The sequence below is a fragment of the Mycteria americana genome, chromosome Z (assembly GCF_035582795.1).
Source record: "Mycteria americana isolate JAX WOST 10 ecotype Jacksonville Zoo and Gardens chromosome Z, USCA_MyAme_1.0, whole genome shotgun sequence".
In the NCBI taxonomy this organism is placed as follows: domain Eukaryota; kingdom Metazoa; phylum Chordata; class Aves; order Ciconiiformes; family Ciconiidae; genus Mycteria; species Mycteria americana.
In genome coordinates, this window is record NC_134396.1 from 7,638,110 (window position 1) to 7,657,824 (window position 19,715).

A 19,715-nucleotide genomic window follows, 5' to 3' on the forward strand; every position below is an offset into this window, starting at 1 on the left:
ACTGCAGAGACTCAGGGCCTAATTAGTTATAATTAAACAAGAGCAACAGCGTTTTAAAGCCATTAAAGCATCTAACCCACAATCCTGCAGAAAGGATCAACGAACTGTAGAAGTTTTACACTAAATCAATCCTAGATTTTTTTCAATTTATTTAGAATTAAGTTATTTAGGCACTGAACAATTCTGGAGTGCAGTACAAAACCAGGGAACAGGAACACTGTCCCAGGTAGGTAGGGAGAGGGGTGGGTGTGGGCATCACAGCCAGGACTGCAGGCATTGCTTTAGAGAAGCAACATTATAAACCAGCAGATTTGGAAAATAATCCTTTACCACAAAGTACAGATTGGCAATTAATGTTTAGGGAAGAAAAAAACCCAGGAAAAATACAAATGCAAAATTAGATTATGGCTATGATTACAATGGGACTACCACTTATGCTGGGAACACTATATAAAAGTAGCCTGATTACTTTTTAGTAAAAATTTACAATGGAGCAGCGTGAACCTTTCAGCATATGTTTTAGCTTTAAGTTTTTCCTCAAATTCATGTAAAAATAGCTTTCCATGCCCACAAATATAGAACTATTCTTCAAAATAATATAATCAAATCAATTTCTGAAATGCATGTTAGAAGGGACATCCAAGAACTAATTAGTAACACTATTACCACACATGCACAAAAGTAATAAAAATGTCTTAATGCCAACAGACATGAAAGGAACCAGAGCTGTACTGTTTTGGTTTCTTGTTTGTTTGTTTTTTTCCAAATCACACATGCTTCACTTGCCATTAATAGCAACTAGAAATAACTTCCTCTTGGTTTTTGATGAAAGCTGTAACTATATAACTGTACAACTGTAGACCTATTCTGTCAAAATTTGTGACATGCTGACATCAAACACTAACGTATGAAATATCAAGGAGGTAATACTTTAAGGTTTAAAATGAAATAAGGTGTTTGCAAAGCTGGTATGATGCTTGTTAAGGTAATAAATATATAAAGTATCTGTGCATAGAAAAGAAACCACTAAAGCTTAAAGACCTGTTTATTTAAAGCAAATATTGCAGGCTAATTACCTAAATTTTCATTTTTGCCGCTTATCTATAGATTAATTTTTAGAAATGTGACATATCCAAGGAATAGTTTATTGCAATATTAAAAACCAGTTTTTCTAAATTTCTTTCTTCAAAGGAAGTCTACATAATTTTTACATACCTGTGCAATTGTTCATCTTTATAGTTCCTTAGATTTACATTTGGCCACTAGAAAAACAGCAAATATAGCATTATATGAAACTTGTACATCAGTCCTTGATTAGTCACTAAAATTTACTCATTTCTATTATAGTTATATTTATCTAATAATTAGAAGTGTATGTTTTCTTGCATCTAATGTTACCTATAAAAAACCCCTTATCTTATTGAAAAGCCCACACTTCTTGGTCCAAGAACTGTTTGATTTTTTTCTAGAGAAGGACAGGGAATGTCGGTCACGTGCTATGTGTACAAGGCCACAATTCTAATGAAAACAGCAAACTATGAAAAGCTAATGAAAAATAAACAATTTTCCTCAGTTTCTTCTCTGCAAATAACAAAAACATTTTGAGATGCATAATAGGGAAATAATATTTTGTTGTTGTTTTCACTATTAATCAATTTGTTTTAAAAATAATCATTATTCTGTTATAGCTCACTTAAATCTTGCTTATTAAAATGGTATTTAAACTCTTCTGTTGATACTTTGTAAGATGTTTTAAGAAGGATCAGATGAAGTTGTAATACTCTCTTCTGGACCTATCCTTTCTTCCTATTATATTTTCCTCTGTTTTTACAACCATGTGTTGCCTCTATGGTTTCAGATTTATTTTTGTTGCTACTAGTAAGTATCTTCTTGGAAAGGATGGAAAAAAGTGCATCAAACATTCTTCTTTCCTACCTAAGCGACACAGTTCTACATTTCCAATTGGTATACTAGTATTAAGACATATAGTGCACTAGTTAATGATTAGTAAAACTGAATACACTAGTAACAGTGCCAGACAAAGTATGAAGCTCTACTGTCAATGACATAATCACAATTCCTCCATCCTGACCACTGCCACTTTTGTGGCTCTTTCAGCAGCTTAGACAGCAAGCTGAGCAAGCAAAAAAGGCAGTAAGGGACCACATGAGATGCAAGTACTGAGATGGTTAGAAAGCTGATGCTCCACTGCTGTAAGGCTGTGACAGAGATAAGAGGGAGGTGAGTAGCCACACGAGGTAGCGAAGTCCAAACACTGGAATCTGGATCCTGCTCATTTGAAGACTAAAGATGGACCACTCTGATAATACTATCTTAGTTTATGCTGGTGTTGTGCAGTTTAACAGGAACGGAAGTGGTTAGAATTCAACCAGAAAACACACAAGCTTCTCATTCTGAAAGAGAGAAGTTTATGATTTTGAGACGTCAGCAACTGTTTGACAGGACAATAGAAAATATACTGCTGGGGAGGTCTGAGACATCAGGGAAACAGACAGCTTGACCAAAACTTGAGGTAAAAAACTCCTGCCCTTAGTGGTCAACTACATAAAACTTCCATTGTCAAAGTACTACAAAGACTAATTAACACTGAGATTCTGAAAAACAGTTTCTTGATAATATCTTTAATACCGAATCAAAGGTAAAAATATATATGATTATTAATCATAGATAGCTAGTAATCCTGTAAATCTACTAATTGCAGTAAAAAGCCTGTAAACAATGAAATTTGGTGGAGCAAAAGTACTGTCATAGACATATTCAGGTCTATGACCTGACAGATTCTTGTTCTCTCAAGTTTATCAGTCCCTGAAAAAATACACAGAAATATTTAGTTTCCTTTTTTTTTTTTAAATATAATCTTGATTATAATTGTCACCATTAATCCTTTTTTGTACTTTCAACATCTTTCTAACAACACAGTAAAGAAGACTGTAAGAAAATGTTACTTGGGAGTAACAACAGAAGGATGGCTTTGATGCACAAAAAGACAGGAGCTATTTTGGTTCAAAGACTATACTGAGTACTCACTTAGAAAGTTTTCTTACTCAAAGAAAGTTTTCTGCTTAAAAAAAAGAGGCAGTCTCTTAAAAGCTGTGCATTAAATACACATAGGACAATGCCCTCCTTGTCAGAGATATTTCCTTTATTTTGTAAGAACAAATTAATTTTGTGATGAACTTAATGCTATGGGAGTATTGGTATTAGTTTGAAACAATACAATGAGATCGCATACTATTGAAGTTTTCATATATAGCTCAGTCTAAGTATCTGAAGTTTGATCTATAACCCACCTCCAGACTTAACCTTCATCTCACATTATATTAAAAAAAATCTGCTATGAAACCGAATGAGGCAGTATCCCTGTGTAGTTTAGACTGAAGTCTAAAGTATTAGCAGCTTTAAAGTCATTATAGCTAATTCTGTAAACTCTATTTCTATACAAATAAAGTTATATAAAATTTAATACATGCTTATTAAGAAATTTGTGAATTTAACTGTAGTGCATTTTTGCATATAGTTTAAGAGTTGTATACACAGAGACTATATTAGCACTGATTAAACCCATGAGATCCTAATTTTTGGAAATAAAACAGACTATGGAATGTAGTATGGAATTAATATTAGAAAGTAAACACTCTCACATGTGAAATGGAGACTTTTTTCAAACAATTTCATAAAAATAGTATCACGCCCTTTTTAAGCTCACCTTCAGTATGGTCCCTATGAGATTCCAATTCCAGTCAAGGTTCTCTTTATGATTGAGAACTTGGCTGTCTCGAAGATTCATTACAAGTGCTTCTTCTGTATCCTGGAATACAGACATAAAAAACTACAGTAAGTTTCCTTGACATTTTTTTCAGTCTTGTCACGTGATATACTTACTGTTCATGTAACAATCATTAAAAGGGCTATTCTCCACAGTAATTTGCATTTGAAAGTAAATTGCATGGTTACAGTACTGCATTAAGAATCTAATAGTAAGAGATCACAACTGGTCCTAAAAGAGTTAAAAATTATTGTAATTTCACTCCTCAATTTATAGAAATGCACTATAGTATCCACAAGTACCTACAACACAAATTAAATGAAAAAAACACTACAAAGAAATTATATAAATGGCTCTGAATTAGATGAGAGAGTGAAGCCTGGGGGGTAGGATCTAAGGCTCCAAGATACAAAGTCAAATTCAGTTTTGAAAAATCAATAATGGCGATACCTTTAAAATAAAGATGTCTTTTTGCACACGGTACTGATCCCTTTTTTGGTGGGTTGAGATTGCTTTCTGAATAATATGATCTAAATGGAGGCTGTAAGGTTTAGGTCCTCTTTTCTTCATCTCATGAAAACGTTTTAAGCAGTTGAGTGCAGCACTTGCTCGTCTAATAGAAAAAAATACTATAATCAGTATTTGGCAACTGTTATCCAACTAAAGAGTGCCACTGCTATATCTTGAGCAAATAAACATAGCTCAAGAAAGAACTGACCAACGATTCCAAAGCAAATAAAAAGAAAATAATTTTCTTGATATTTTATATCCGAGATTTTCATATATCCGAGGTCCTCAGTCTTGTACTGAAATTATACAGAAAATTATCTTTCAAAATTTCTAGTACTGAGGAATGAGCCTTATTGATACCTTTTCTTCTACTCTGCAATTAGTGGTGTCTATCACAGTTCACAAAAGATATTGTAAAGTTTAAAGTTAATGAAGCATTGTGAGATGTCACAGTAGATCAACGTTCTGCAGTAAAGTTGAGAGTTGAGGGGGCTAGCTTCAAGTCTGACTAAAACTATTTCTTGTAAAGTCTTCCCCCCCCCCCCCCCCCCCCCACCAAAGGTGGCAAGATTAGCAGTAGTATGCTTCCTGCTCTTTACACCTAAAGAGTTCAGCAACAGCATGTAAGAAGTTTTCCAGGAAAAGGTAGGCAGTAACTTTTCCTTCTTCCTTTTCCAGGAAAAGACAGAAGGGTAGAAACAGTTAATTACAAAATAGTGGTAGCAGGAAAAAACCCAAACCTGCTGAGCAAATAAAATAAAGAAGTCTCAAAATAAGGAGGTAAGTCTACCTTTCCTCCCCATAAAAAAATTCTCATTGGTTAGAAGGGTGTTTTTGTTTTATATTATTATCTTCAGACAAACAAATCCTTTGAATTTGGTCCCTTATCTAAATTCCGTAAAATTTAATCTGTAACAGGGCTTACTGTTTTTCAGCATATGAAACAACACAGAGCGCTGATGAAAACCAAGATCCCCAAATAAAAAAACCCCTACTTATACAAAATCACTTTCTTCCAACAAAACCAGGAATCCTTACTACTCTATCAGGTATGTCCACAAATGCCAAAAAGCAAAAAACCTGCAGGTAATCCACAAATGTATCCCTTCTGGTCTTCATCCTTCCCCTCATCCAACAGCTTTGACCAAGTGAAATATCCTGTGACAGAGTTTCAGGTATGCCTTTTTTGAAAAAATAACTGTGTTTTCACATATCAAAATCTTCTACTGACATATAAGAAACCTCTAGAACTAAAAAGAAGAGCGCTATGTTTTTTTGAAGCACTCTACAAGCAGCATTTATCATTTCACAGTAGCAGTTCAGAAAGGTTCTGTAATTTATCACTGACAACACAATGAAATACAATAGGAAGTTATGATATATTTATCAGAATCCTGATCTGACAAGGCTGATTAGGAACGGCAAGAGTAATTAACAAAAGCATTTCCTATAATTTCCTATTAGAAAAAAAACCCAACACACTCAATTTAAATGGTCTTCTACAAAGAAATGCAAGTAAGAACAGCGAGTTACAGATACTCATCTTAAACACATGTGAATCTATTAAATTATTTGACTTCTTTCCTCAGGAAGTTTAAACTGTGTGAAATACCCAGGAGATGGCATTTTATGACAGAGCACTTCAGAGGTTAAATTGCAAGATCAGTAGATGTACAGAGAAATTCTAAAAAATAAGTAAAATAAAATAAAAAAGCCCATAGGTTTTTAAAATCTCAAAATTCAGGTATTTCTAGTTCAAAGAGGAATAAAAAGCTTCTATAAAAATTTTTTTGAGTCTGATGCCTAAATATACCTTATTTGATTGGCACCATGACTGCCAAACAGTTCCCTAATACTGCTTAACTACATGCCACTGCAGAATGCTGCACTAAATTTAAAATTTCTGTTCATACATTCTTATATTTAAATGGAACTGAAAGGAACTGAAAAAATTATCAGTGCAAACTTCGAACAAAAGCATTAGAAAGTTTTAACAGAATTACTATTGTTACAATCACCATTTTCTTCTGAAGCAAAAAAGGGTTTAAAAAAAAAACTCAGCTTCATGCCAATATCACATTTTTTGCTCTTGCTCACGCTAATGACGACTCACTGATTTGGTCTATTACTATTTAATTAGCTATAGATAAACAACAACAGAACAAAAAAAAAATGGTACAGGCTTTTTAGTTTTGAAGGCTTAATTGTATCAAAACGCAAAAAAAGAAGTGTGAAACAATGGAGAGGTCAAACACAGAACACGTCTTGGATGTTGCTTGGTCAAACAGTGCCTTAAAAGTTCATTTAGGAAAAATTCTGTGTAAAAATCTTGCAATCTATGTGAAAGTGTTCTGAAATCTACTATCAAAACTTTCTTTCCAGATTTCTAAATTGTTACTGTAAACACTTTTGGAATGATGCACTGGAAACTATTTCCCTAGTAACTGTGACAGAGCATTTATATATGCATGTGTTTGTTTGCTTTTAAATAAAGACAGCACTGGTTTCAGTAACCAGAAAACTTGTAATGTAGGTTTTCACTCAACTGTAGGGGGAAAAGGACACGTAAATATTTTTGCTTTTAAGTGTAACTTAGAATTCTTACAGTCTTTTCTCTTTCATGATGTCAAAAGATGCTGCCATATTCATTAGCGTTGGTAAGCAGTGCAGGTGATGGCTGTGAGAATGAGGAAGAATTGTGTTTGCCTAAAAAACAACAGACCAGTTAGAATAACTTATTACAACATTTCGAGCCATGTCTTAGGATCAACATTTGAAGTATCTACCACTTTTCACACAACTTTCACAAATGCATGACAACAAAACTACCTTCTGCATAACGCCAGAGCAATAATTACACATACCATTTTGAATATTTGATCTAACTAATCAATCTGAAATACAATTGAAAGCAACTTAAGACAATTTTAGATTTCAGAGCCTTCTGATCTGTATTGTTTGCATTGGTGGTTTTTTAGGGGGTAACATGCAAAAACATGCAAAGCAAAACATGATATCCTCATGTCATGTGTATAAGAGTACTAACAAAAATCTAAAATCAGAAATACAATTTAAGCTGATGATTTATATTAGAAACTTTCTGCACAAAAAAAGATAATCTGATTAATTAACATAACTTCCTAAGTTACTAGACATTTAATTGCTTTTGTTTTGGGAAACACAGGAAGTTCTGCAAATATTTCTGGAAACTGAAGAATAATGAAAATAAAGAAAATACTTCAATCTCTTAAAACTAAATAAAAGTACAAATATTTCTTCAGTTTTTTTGTAAGCAGTCATCTCTGACTAATGAATCATCTCTTCCGAAAACCAAAAAATACCTATGCTTTGCAGCATACTCAAGTGTCAGTAACAGTCACTTCCATCCAAAAGTATTCCGGAGACCAGAAAAATAGCATATGTTATTACAGATTCCTCTTTTTAAACTACATGGCTGACTCTATACTCAAGAAATTTCACCAATTATTTAAAGAAAAATCATTGAAGAGACTAAAGAACAGATTTGTTGTGCTTGTGACCCATGCTGCTGAGCTGAGATGTTGTAAATCACTGTAGTAATAAGCAATCCTATATCTGAAGATTGTGATCTTGGTTTTTGGAGCATTAAGTACCACTGAAATGAGTCGACAGTCTGAAGATGCAGACTATGTCTGATAACTCATATTCAAATTTTTGTAAGACAAAGGTGTATTTCACAATCTTACCATCTCTTACAAAGTGGTTTATTTGGAAAAAAGATTAAAAAAACTTATTAAAAAGTGCTCTGCTGCATATGCTATTCTTCTCATCAAGAGAGGATGTGAAAAATAAAAGAACTGTTTTGCAAAAAACGTAAATCATATCACTTCACATAGGACTAACAGGTCCTTGGGAAGCTGAAAGGTAGCACTGGAGTGTATATGAAAATAATATAATCTCTATACCAAAACAGTTTAGGTTATAGGTTAAGAAAGAGAAGCTACTGTAAAAGATATGTTAGGTAGAGGGAAGCTGAACAAAGCAAGGTCCCTTCAGCTTCTCTGTAGCAGGGGTTACCCACAGCAGTGCTGAAAGAGCACTCCACCATATTGCAGTTACCTGAACGAATAATATCAAGTGGTCCAGCCACATCGAGCTGAACATGAAAAAAGTTTCATCTGCCTAGCCTGTGAGGCAGAAAGCTAAACACACTGCTAGAGGGCTACCATCATTCTAAAAAAAAGCAAAAATCGGTAATGGTCCTTTTCCTAAACACAGTAACTGATGGGTGAGTTTGCAGGACTCCAGCTTAAAAATACAACTGGCTAGTGAGGCAAGGAAGTGAGAGTTTGAGAGCTGAGGATTATCCTTGGAGCAGAACCTCTAGCACTTTCAATACTTTCCAAATGGCCTTCCTATTCATTCATACTGTTTTTAACATATGAAGTGCCAAAAGATGTAATGTAAATTAACCCCTTATTCTGATGAAAAGTAGATGTTCCAAGTTTGTAACACAATTCAAAGCTATAATGGGAAATACCTATTTATAGCTAGCTCCTAATACTACTTATTCTCAGCAAAAAGTTTTACTTACCATGTGCAAAAGTTCTCCTAAAAGAATAGTTGCTCTAACAGATACATGGTCATCACTACTTGTGATCACTTCAACCAGACCCTTCAAAAAGTTAAAAAATTATTACAACATTTAATGCATACCATCTTACTTTAATGTTTATAGGAAAAAAGTAGCAAGCATCTATTTAAACCTAAAGTCATTAGTTACCTCTAGAAGTCCATTAGTAATAAAAGCTGAAAGCACTAAAGCCAAGTAATTATCCATGAGATCAGGCCTAAGGAGAAAAAAGTATGGAAACAGTTTAGAAAGTTCATTTCTTATTGTGTCTGCAAGAAAACAACAAATATTTTGTCAACACCACCACAAAACAAAAACAAGGGTTTAGACTAAGTTCATTAAATGCTCACCTTGACCTGGCTCGATGGGGTAATATAGTTTTAGCTTCAGCAGCTACAAAGCCATCAGAAAGTCTCCAGCAGTCCTGAAACCTGCTTGGATCTAGAACAAGAAAATATGGACAATGGTAATTATAACATTGGATTTTACAGTTTTATTTTAATGGTTGTCAGTAGGTAAATAATAGTTCTTGCCAACAAATGTTATTTCAGGTTTCAAATTATAGAAAATGTTGTCAGAAGGGATCCCTAACAAGTCATCTAATCCACACTCCTGAATGAAGAAAGGCTAACTTCAATGCTAGGACAAAGACTGTATCTAAGTATCAACCAAAATAATGACATTTCCAATTCATAAAAACATTAAACTTGTTTAACAGAAAATATCATAACACCTAAAACTTTAAAATATACATCCATACGTCTCAAAGTAGCAAGTTTGCAACAAAGAATGACTTATAAATGCGGAGCAAGGATTAAGTTTTTGTAATCAACTGCATAACAAAACATTTGTAACCAGAGTGTGGAGAATAGAATTGCTGGAACATTAAAGACTGAAACTTACTCCTTTTGGGATGCTATTGCACTGTGAGACAAAGCAGAGGATACTCTTGGGTTTACAAAGGAGTAATTCTAAAGATAAAAGACTAACTCTGCTAAATATAAAGACACGAAAAAGCATATCCCTGCCCTAGGAAAAGCTAAAGTGCAGTGGAGATAGCTAGCAGATACACAATATATAGAAAAGACTGTTTAATAGCTTTTCTGTAACATTCACTAACACTTCTACGTTACTAATGCTTCTAACACTTCAAAGAAGTCTAATTTGTAGTAATGTGTTTACAAAGTCTTTTGTGTAAATGCTCCATTATGCTCCACTGCTGACCTTTTATAAAACTTAGAACACTTAACAGTTGATACAGCATTTTAAACAGGACTCCAGAGCACCCAACGCATTCAGTGATGAAACAGTTAATATTGATGTAATTTACAATATAGAGGAGACAGTGAAGGGTTCAAATTTGTAGAAGAGCTTAATAGACAGAATTCTTATGTGAATTGGTTCTAAATACTTACCTACACTGAGAAGTGCCTCAATAAATTCTTCTGCGATAACAGGGAGAGGAAGGCGAAATATATCGTAGAGAACTTCAAGCAGACCTCGCTACCAAAAAAACCACAACAGGAAATTTTATAGATTTACAAAAATTGTCATTTTGTTCACTATTAATATTGACGTTGAGATTTCTATAGAGTGCTAAAATTGGTGTATTTGTTTCAGTGTTTCTTTTTTTTTTTGATAACACGCTTATTTTCGTAAACTGAAATAATGTGGAGAAGAGAAGAAGCGAAGGGACTTGTTTACTTTAGAACTGTGCCTTATTGTCACTACGAATTCTACAGAAGCTCAGGCTACTTGGATTACATATTTTTAGAATAGTTACTGCTGCCACCATCAACTTCTTGGTTTAATAGGTAATTGGGAAGAAACATTTTTTTTAATTTCGGATTCAACTCTGATTATTATGCTTTAAATTTGTAACTGCAGCTACTATGAACTTGCTTTGACTTGTGACCAGCGTAAAAATTAATTTATGTACCTTTCTCTTCTCCACTCACTCCTCTCAGACATACAGGGTGTGCTTCCATTCTCAGGAATTTTATAATGGAATTATAGACTTGAACTTGGGGGTCAAAAACTTGAGGGTAGTGGTCTCATAACTGGAGTCTGTGTTTAAACCACTAAATTGTTAAAATGTTAAGAATATGTTAATTAAAACATCCAGTATTATTCCTATATCAGTACTAAATATTTACCACCTACCCGTATTTCCATATTTGGTATACAGAGTACCCCAATAAGAGACTGAATCCCAGAATTTCCAGGTTTGCACAGGCTGATAATACCTAGAAAACATTAAATACATAATAATATTCCCTTACTAAACAAAAAAAGCATTAGACACATTGTTAAATTTGATTTCCAGTTTGACTACAAGCACAGATGACAAAAACTACTAATCACAAACATTTCCACCTTTATAATGTCATCTCCTTTCCACTCAATAAGATTTAACAAAACTTCCTAATCACAAAACTTTATTTCCTCATTAAAAACCAAAGCTACTCTTGCCCTTTCTACTGTGAACAGTATTTTCAAATTATCTGCAAAAACAACATTTACATGGAAGAAAAGGCAGAAAAGACAAGACAAAATTGTCAATAAAGAATGAATCTTAAACCTGAAAGATTTGGATCATCTTTGCAGAACTGTGAGAAGTTTCTCCATCAAAAGCTGTATCTTAACCTAACAAATTATTCCGTTCCTTTTAATCTCAGGTGAATTCTAAACAGCAAGCTTATACTTGGAGTAACATTTTCTGTGCACCGTTTTAAACCATCCTTTCCCAAATGACCAGTGCTAATCTCCAGAAGTTTCAACACAGTAGATTTAACTTTGTATAAAATCTCAGAGCCTCTCTTATAATTTGGTCTTTCTACACTCTATTTTTACTCAACTAGTTTAATATTTCAATATTAATAGAGAAAACCTTCAAATTGTTTCTGAATGTTACAGAATACCACCTAAAGCTTACACTGATTTTAAGCCTCAATTTATATACACTCTCTATTAAAAATGTGGCTGCAAAGACAGTAACCTTGCTCATTTCCTTGACCACTTCTCTTCATACTTCACAGAATAAATTAAAACTTACATAAACATGCTATCCAGAAAACAAACAAGTTTTTCCAATACACAACTTGAAATGAGCAAAAAGAATCCAGGTTTGCACACCTTTTTGTCTCACATATCATAAACAAACCCAAACCATCATTCTTTAAAAATTACTGAAAGATGAAAAATATCACCTACTCATCTATTTATTTTCACTATTATAAATGTAACTTTAATGACACGTGCTTTATACGAACTTGAAGAAAGTCCTCAATTTCAAAACTTCCATGTCACAAAAATTTAAGACACACACATGCGGCCACAGACACACTAAGGGCAGTTAAACATGTTTCACAGTGCACCTCAGAGGCCTTTTCCAAGAGCATATAGTGGCCACATCCCAATTGCAATGCAGGAATAGATTTGGGTGCATGCAGTCATTGCTGCATGCCCCAATTTTATCTCTAAGGACATGATCTCAATGCAGGAATAGATTTAGGTGCATGCAGTCATTGCTGCATGCCCCAGTTTTATTTCTAAGGACATGATCGCACATGGGGATAAAGGACATAGTAACCATCAGCTCTGAAGAATAACCCAGTCTAGAAAATAAGGGGAGCAGAACAGTAGAACACAGCGGATAGTACAGACAGGCAAAAAAACCCACCCAAAAAGCCAAAACAAAAACCAAGAACACCCTTAAGTCTCGTTTAGCTACATGTCCTTTGGGAAGACTGACAGTATAAGGACATTTTTGTACTAAAAACATTTAAGATGTTACCCTACAACATAGCAAGTAATATGAAAAAGGATGAACATGTAACAGTGGAAGTGCCATGGCAAGTAACATATTCCAAGACAATTGTTTCTTCAGTCACTTGAACTTTCAGGTATATGCAGTTAGTTCTAAGTGTATGAACAAGGGAAGATGCAGCAACACTCCTATCAAAAACTACTTCCTATAAGTTTCAAAGTTGTAACAAACTTCCCAAGCTTCCTCCCCAAACAAGTAAGAACACATATGAGAAACTTTTGAAGGATACCTGGATATTAAATTAAGCTTACTGATCATTTTCAGAACATTAAAAAATAAAGCAAATAGTCTTACAATAAAAAAGGCTTTCTATACAGTCTGGATCTTTCCTAAGTACAGGTTGTAAAAATCCTACCCAAATTTTGGTAAATGGTCATTTCAACTGATTCAGTTTATTTGCAAGACACTGTCTTGACTAAAAGAATGAGCAGTCCCTGAGGCAGTATCTTCATGTCAGATATTGTACATTGCAGAGAAAGGACTTAGAAAAATGCAAAAACCTGCTTTTTCGATTTAGAAATGTCTTCTACATGAAAAATCCCAAACTACATCCATCTGCAATTTCTCTTCAGCTATGGCACCTGGTAAAAGCAGGTGCTAATGAAAATATTCTGTTGGTATCTCTTCACATAGACAAAAAGATTTCTTATTTACAGTGGCAGAACCATCTCAAATGCAAATTCTTATGATATGATGTTATTTTCAACATCTCCTCACCCATCAAATGTCAAGTACCACCATCAAGGTACAACTTATAAGGTATTCTGTACAGGGGGGGAGGGGAGGGAGGGGAGCAGGGGGGAAGCCGCGTCTTGCCAGTAGAATTAATCAAAGAAAACTATGTATGCGTCCTCCAATTTTACAATATCAAAACATGACTTTGTAGCATTGTAGGAAGGTATTGGTAGAAATTAGAGACATCAAATGAGGTAGATTCTGAGTGGTTAAACAAACCACTCTTTTATACTAGAAAGTAAAATTCCCCTTCCAATCATCCAGCTTCAAACAAACAAAAAAATCTTACCTGCCCATGATCGAAATGCTGCCACTATTCCCATTTTACTAGCTAGGAACCGTGCTTCTCTGTCCTCCCTGTCATTAAAACAACAAATGTCACAATACAGTTAATTACTAGAAAACAAACAGTGTTACTAACATAGCAAGTAAAAAGCAGTTAACTGAGATTTTAGATGGGGGACAAAATCCAGAGTAAGAGAAATCTTTTATGTATGCGTGCATATGTATTATGCAATGGGTGTATATACACACAAAGATTAGAATTTTTAAGTATTGTTACTTTCCCCTTTTCAGGGGAGTTTCCATGGTAGGCGGATAACATCACAAAGTAAACACTTATATGTGGTCAGATGCATCACTCTGTGCCTCCACTGACAGTGAGTCTACAGCAGGGACCTAAAGATTCAGACCTTACTCAGTTACCCAGACCTGAGCATCTAATGCCATTTGATAATTGAAAAAAACGGAATAATTCAAGTTGGAAGCAATCTCAGTAGGTCTCTAGTCCAAACTCCTGCACAAAGAAGTTGTCAGCTTTAAGCTCAGACCAGGTTATACTCAAGGCTTTACCCAGTGGGGTCTTAGAAACGCTCAGTGATGCAGGCTGCAGGACCTCTCTGGACAGCCTGTTTCAACACTTGACTGGCCTCACAGAAAATTCTGCCTCCCCCCCCCCCATCAAGATGGAACTCTCTTGTTTCAGTTTCTCTCTTGCTTCCTGTCCTCCCACCTTTCACCACCATAAAGGGCCCTAGCTACATCTTCTTGATAATGTCTTCATAGGTATTAGAAAGGCTGCTATTTGGGGGAGGGTGTCCCCCAACCTTCTCTTCTCCAGGTTAAACAAGCTCTCTTAAGTCTTAAATGCTTAACAGTATTTTAGGAAGTTGCATTCTAACGTACTGTATTCAACTTCAAGTAGTTTAGTATTAGGTCATTGCTTTTATTTTCACTTTGGAATTAAAAATCATTTAATTCCAATACCATAAATACAACTGATAGCACAAGTAGCAGCACTAACACTTACTTGAGTTGTCCTTCTGCTGTGTCTGGATTATGCCTGTAGTGAAAATCTGTGTAAGGAGCTAAAATTCGCTAAACAAAAGAAAGACATGCATTACTTTCACATGAGAATACAGTTAAAAGGGTCTTGCCCTTTCCTTAGTCCCACTCCAATCTGTCATGTTATTCATGCTTTATAAATCATTATGCTCTTAGCCTAAAATATTTTAAACATCTTGCACTAACACAGAGGGTGAAATCTCAGATGAAATGTAAACATTTTCATTAGTAATACAATGTTTAATTTATGTCACTAAACAAGTAAAACTGAACCCACCTCTAATTCTACATCTGCTCGCACATATTGTCGGGTCTTTGGATGATTAATGAGGTGCAAAACTGTAGTTATCAGAGCCTCATTTATTCGGCTTAGCTGACAATCAATCACGTTTTTCAAGATGGTACTTAAACCACCCCGAAGAGCCACCACCTCAGGATTCTGAAGTGCTAAATAAAGAAAAATACATCATTTTGGCCAGTGATAGGAAAGAAAACATTTCACAGCTTCCAATATGACAAACTTGTCGTCTCTTTAGTATGCTTATCTTTTTCTTCCTGAACACTGCTGAGGCACATGTAAAGCTTTTAATGGAACTGACTGACGTTACCAATGAATTGAGATTTTGGATTAATTTGTCATGAACAAAAATACTGGTCAGTCACCATTGTGCAGCAATTTCGCAACTTATTTCCAACCAAGTTTCCATACAGTAGTGTCTGGATTTCCCCACAAAAAGTTTTTTTGCTTCACTGGACTGACATGGATAAAATAATCTACCAGATATAAAAGAGTAACAGATTGTTTATTTCTTTAAAACAGAAGTTTGTATCTTGAAAACATTGCTGAAATTATTTCTCATTGATTGATTTTGAAAAAACTTTAAAAATCAGCACCCACATACAAGTACAGGGAGTTAGTATAAATCACTGTCCAGATAGCCTTTACATGGACACAAATACTGACTTCCAGAAGCCAGCTAACCACAGTACTCACTCTAAAAATTTTTAGAGGAAGATGTTTTGTAGTTCTCTGAACTCTTGTACATCTGTGAGCATCTCGTGTACAGAATTCTCCCTACTTCCAATCCCTTAGTTTTAGAAACATCAACTGCAGCAGAGAAACGTTTTTAAGGTAAATCAAAAATTTGCAAGTCTTAATGGAAAGTACCACACCTGAGATCTTCAGGTATTTTACTCAAAGGATTTTGATTTTAAGTGAAAGTTATTTTGTTTTACATCAATCCATGAAACTAAAATCCATGAAACTAAAATCCATGAAACTAAAATCCATGAAACTAAAATCCATGAAACTAAAATCCATGAAACTAAAATCCATGAAACTAAAATCCATGAAACTAAAATCCATGAAACTGCCCTTAAAAACATTTAACATCTAATTCATTATTAAACAAATACCCTTAATTATTTGAATACAATTTATTTAATACAAACCCACAGAAGATAATCTCTTAGAAAACTGATGACAACCATGTCAAAATTTTTCTTAATTAGCTTTCAGTTATCTTACCTAGTTCACAGATAATGGCTATACACGCTCGAACCATTCTGTCTCTTTCTTGAAGACCATCGTTTCCAACTGCTATCAAAGAATTAGTAATAGAACTGGGGAACAATGAAGCATTCACAGTGATCATCTGCCAAAAATGAAAGAAAAAGCCCTCTGGTTTCTTCATATTTCTCTAAATATACTCACAGATTCACCAGCATTCTTTCCTAGATACAAGCAGACAGACCACTCCACATATTACTTGGTCATATCTGGCAAATCCTCAAAACTATTTCTCTTGTTCTTGAAATTCTTTGTTGTCAATTTACTTTACCATTCTCTTCCTGCTTCAGTTTTTTTATTTTTATATTATTTTATCATAATAGGAAAGGGTTAAAAAGATTACTGTTGCAGAGAGAACTATGGCTACCTTTTTCGTATTTTCTTCCAAGAATTTCTTTATTGACAAAGAATGCTATCGAATGACACAGAGTAGATTACAAACTCTTCTAGAAGATTCATTCATACTGCAGCATATTCTTCAATACCTATTCAACTGTTTAATTAGCCAAGACTAAACTCTCCTGTTTTATAGAGAGATCCTTAGATTGCTGCAGACTACAAAAAACGACAGTCAACAGAAGAAGCTGCTACAGTATGTGGAAGGCAACTGTCAGTAATACCCCTATATCCTCTTGCGTAGTACCTGATCTTCCTAGAACTGCAGTGTAATTCAACTTCATCATAAGTTATATAGCTATGGCACAAAAAACACAAACACACACACCTTAAACATGTTAAACTGAAAAGCAAAGATAAAAACAAGACCTGTTTCCATTAATCAATTTTACAATTTAAAAAAATTGCAATACATTTGAGACAGAATAGAAGAACAGATTTTAACAAGCAATGCTCATTTACACTGCTGAAGAGGTCCTGCACCATGGAAATCCTCAGCTGCTAGTTTAGGACAAGCAGAATTTACACTAGATTAAGGAGCAAGACCCTGTGCACACATTAAAGGCAAAAAACCCCATCCCAAAACAACCAACCAATACCACCACTCCTCACCCTCCCTCAAAGAAGGCTTAGACTACAAAGGCTGAGTAGCTCTTTGTTCACATTTTTTCATAGTTTATGAAAATTAAATATACATAGCCTCTATGCTACGGAACATGAACATCACTAAACAGTTGTATTACTAAGGAGGAAGTAGATTTTTTGGTCTGTCTGACTGCTTAAAAAGAGAACAGCGTAATGTGTTATAGCCCACTCAACCATGTCACATTTCTTCCTACTAATAAATAAAAGTGAGATGAAAAAAAATTACTCAATATCCATCAAAAAACTAAAAAGTTAAGGCCAGTTTTCCAAGGTTTTGTTTAATATCCCTTTTGTTTCCAACAAAAGCAGGCTTATCTTCATTATTTTTCCAAAACTGTTTTGTCCTATATTCATTTTACAGCTCCCTTAGATGTCCTACAGATATTTATTTGACAAAGGGCATTAATTGTTTTACTCTCTTTGCAGAGGATGTTAAAATGAGAAGAGAGCAACCATTATGACAAATATATGGGAACACTTTAACAAGCTTATTTTTAAGACGTGTTTTTGAGGAACTTCTTGTCATACATAATGTTGTAACCCGCAAAACAGGAAGCTTTAAGACAGGACTCTAAAGAAAAAACAAATTCTTCCCCACCCACGCGGTCTTTCACTTTTACAATGGCATGAAGTAACAAGAATTAGCAATAGAATGGGTGTACCAATCCACTCTACAAAATTATAACCTTTTTTTCCTACTGATATTGACATGTACTTAGTGTGAGGACACAGCCTCTTAAGGCTGTTCTGCTTCATTGTTTCTTTGGTTTTAAGACATGAGAAGGAAATACTTCTTTCTTTTAAGATTTAATTCCAAGTACGTTAGTAGAATAAATAAACTTCTGCATTTGCTTTCAATTCTGCTCTAGGTATTGAAAGGCAGTTCTAAAGACCAAGGGCAGGTGATAAAAGGCTACTTAACAAGCCTTACAAGCCTACTTACTATGATGAAATAAGTAACAAAGACTATGAATTTGATCTTTAAAGATTCCTTTAAAAAAGGGGAAGAAAGACGGTGGTTCGTACTGTACCTAACCCTGACTTCTGCTTTGAAAATAAAACATCCTGCCTATTAAATTATTAAAAAATGGTCTTATTGACTTCTATTAGATGTAAAAACGCTTTCTGAAGCAACTTTATGCCATCCTTTTCATGGCTGAAGACACTGCTAAATTGCAAAGCTCTTAGCTAGGAAATGTAGAGGTGATTACAGTCAAAAGAGACAGTGAGCACTCAAAGCCTTCAAAAAAAATTCAGAAACCAATTTTTAAAAAGTTTAAAGTTGTTTTTCTTTTCTCTTCCTATACTACTTTAACCTGCACATTTTTAAAACAAGTTTATCATTAAGTGCCTTTTATAAATTAATAAAATAGGATTAGTATTTTATATTTTGTTCTTCTACTCTATGAAAAGGAAGAGAAGAAAGTGAATGTTTTGATTTTAAAGTTTTATATCTATGCTATTCTTACATAGGCATTTTTGCTATCAAAGATGAGTTTAAAGAATTGCATCCAGACTTTGAAACTGAAAACAACAGTTCTGTGATGCTGGTGGAACTCAGTTCAGGTCTTCCATGGCTCACAGTAAATTATCTCCTGCACAAATGAATTAACTCTGATTGTTTTATTTGCCATTCATTCTCCTCATCTAGACCTTTATATAATCTTTTAGGAATCCTGGCATCAAACCACTGAGTCTGAGATATTGAGGGAGATGAAGAGAGATGGGAAAAGGGCAAGAGCAGGTTAACAAAAAGACAGTGTGAAAATACAGAATGGCCATTCAGGATGTGTGTCACAGTATTCCTTGTGAGAGAGAGTTTCTCAAGTACTGACTGCTCTATGCCAATGCATGCTTAACTACTGTAGCCCAGACAGGACACGAAAAAAGTGTTAACTTTACTGGTAGCCAAGCTGGGTGGCTTTTTGTTTGTCTGACATGGCCTTTTAAGAAACAAGGACATTCTAGGTAGCAAAAGATTCTAGGTAGGAAAATATCTTTCATCAACAAAGTTCTCAGCACTGAAGAACTATGTACATTCCATGCATGTACATCCCATGTACAGCATCCTTGTACAATGATGGAGAAAAAAGCACCAGTGGTCAGCGGTATGATTTTTTAATGCTTATCTTTCAGGATCATTTCTTCAAATCAAACTAATGGATTTATTTCTCTTGCTTCCTCTTGTTTCTTTCAAGTAAGACAGAAGTCTTTGCTCAACTAGGAAATTCTCAAAAAAGCCCAGGAATAATGAGGATGAATTTCTGACCCAAATAAAACCAATTAA

General features: G+C 34.5%; 1 protein-coding gene across 5 annotated transcripts in view; it reads right to left on the bottom strand.

Moving 5' to 3' along the window:
• Nucleotides 1-19,715, bottom strand: part of RICTOR (RPTOR independent companion of MTOR complex 2) — an 86,348-nt gene that overhangs the window by 30,766 nt on the left and 35,867 nt on the right. For all 5 annotated transcript variants that reach the window (XM_075488755.1, XM_075488754.1, XM_075488753.1 and 2 more), the window contains 13 exons: nucleotides 16,346-16,472; nucleotides 15,095-15,264; nucleotides 14,783-14,850; nucleotides 13,763-13,830; nucleotides 11,073-11,155; nucleotides 10,325-10,412; nucleotides 9,260-9,350; nucleotides 9,060-9,126; nucleotides 8,871-8,951; nucleotides 6,903-7,003; nucleotides 4,238-4,400; nucleotides 3,728-3,829; nucleotides 1,216-1,262 (listed from right to left, as the gene is read on the bottom strand). In XM_075488755.1, coding sequence (XP_075344870.1) covers nucleotides 1,216-1,262; nucleotides 3,728-3,829; nucleotides 4,238-4,400; nucleotides 6,903-7,003; nucleotides 8,871-8,951; nucleotides 9,060-9,126; nucleotides 9,260-9,350; nucleotides 10,325-10,412; nucleotides 11,073-11,155; nucleotides 13,763-13,830; nucleotides 14,783-14,850; nucleotides 15,095-15,264; nucleotides 16,346-16,472 — 1,256 coding nt within the window. The remainder of the gene's footprint in view (nucleotides 1-1,215; nucleotides 1,263-3,727; nucleotides 3,830-4,237; nucleotides 4,401-6,902; nucleotides 7,004-8,870; nucleotides 8,952-9,059; nucleotides 9,127-9,259; nucleotides 9,351-10,324; nucleotides 10,413-11,072; nucleotides 11,156-13,762; nucleotides 13,831-14,782; nucleotides 14,851-15,094; nucleotides 15,265-16,345; nucleotides 16,473-19,715) is intronic.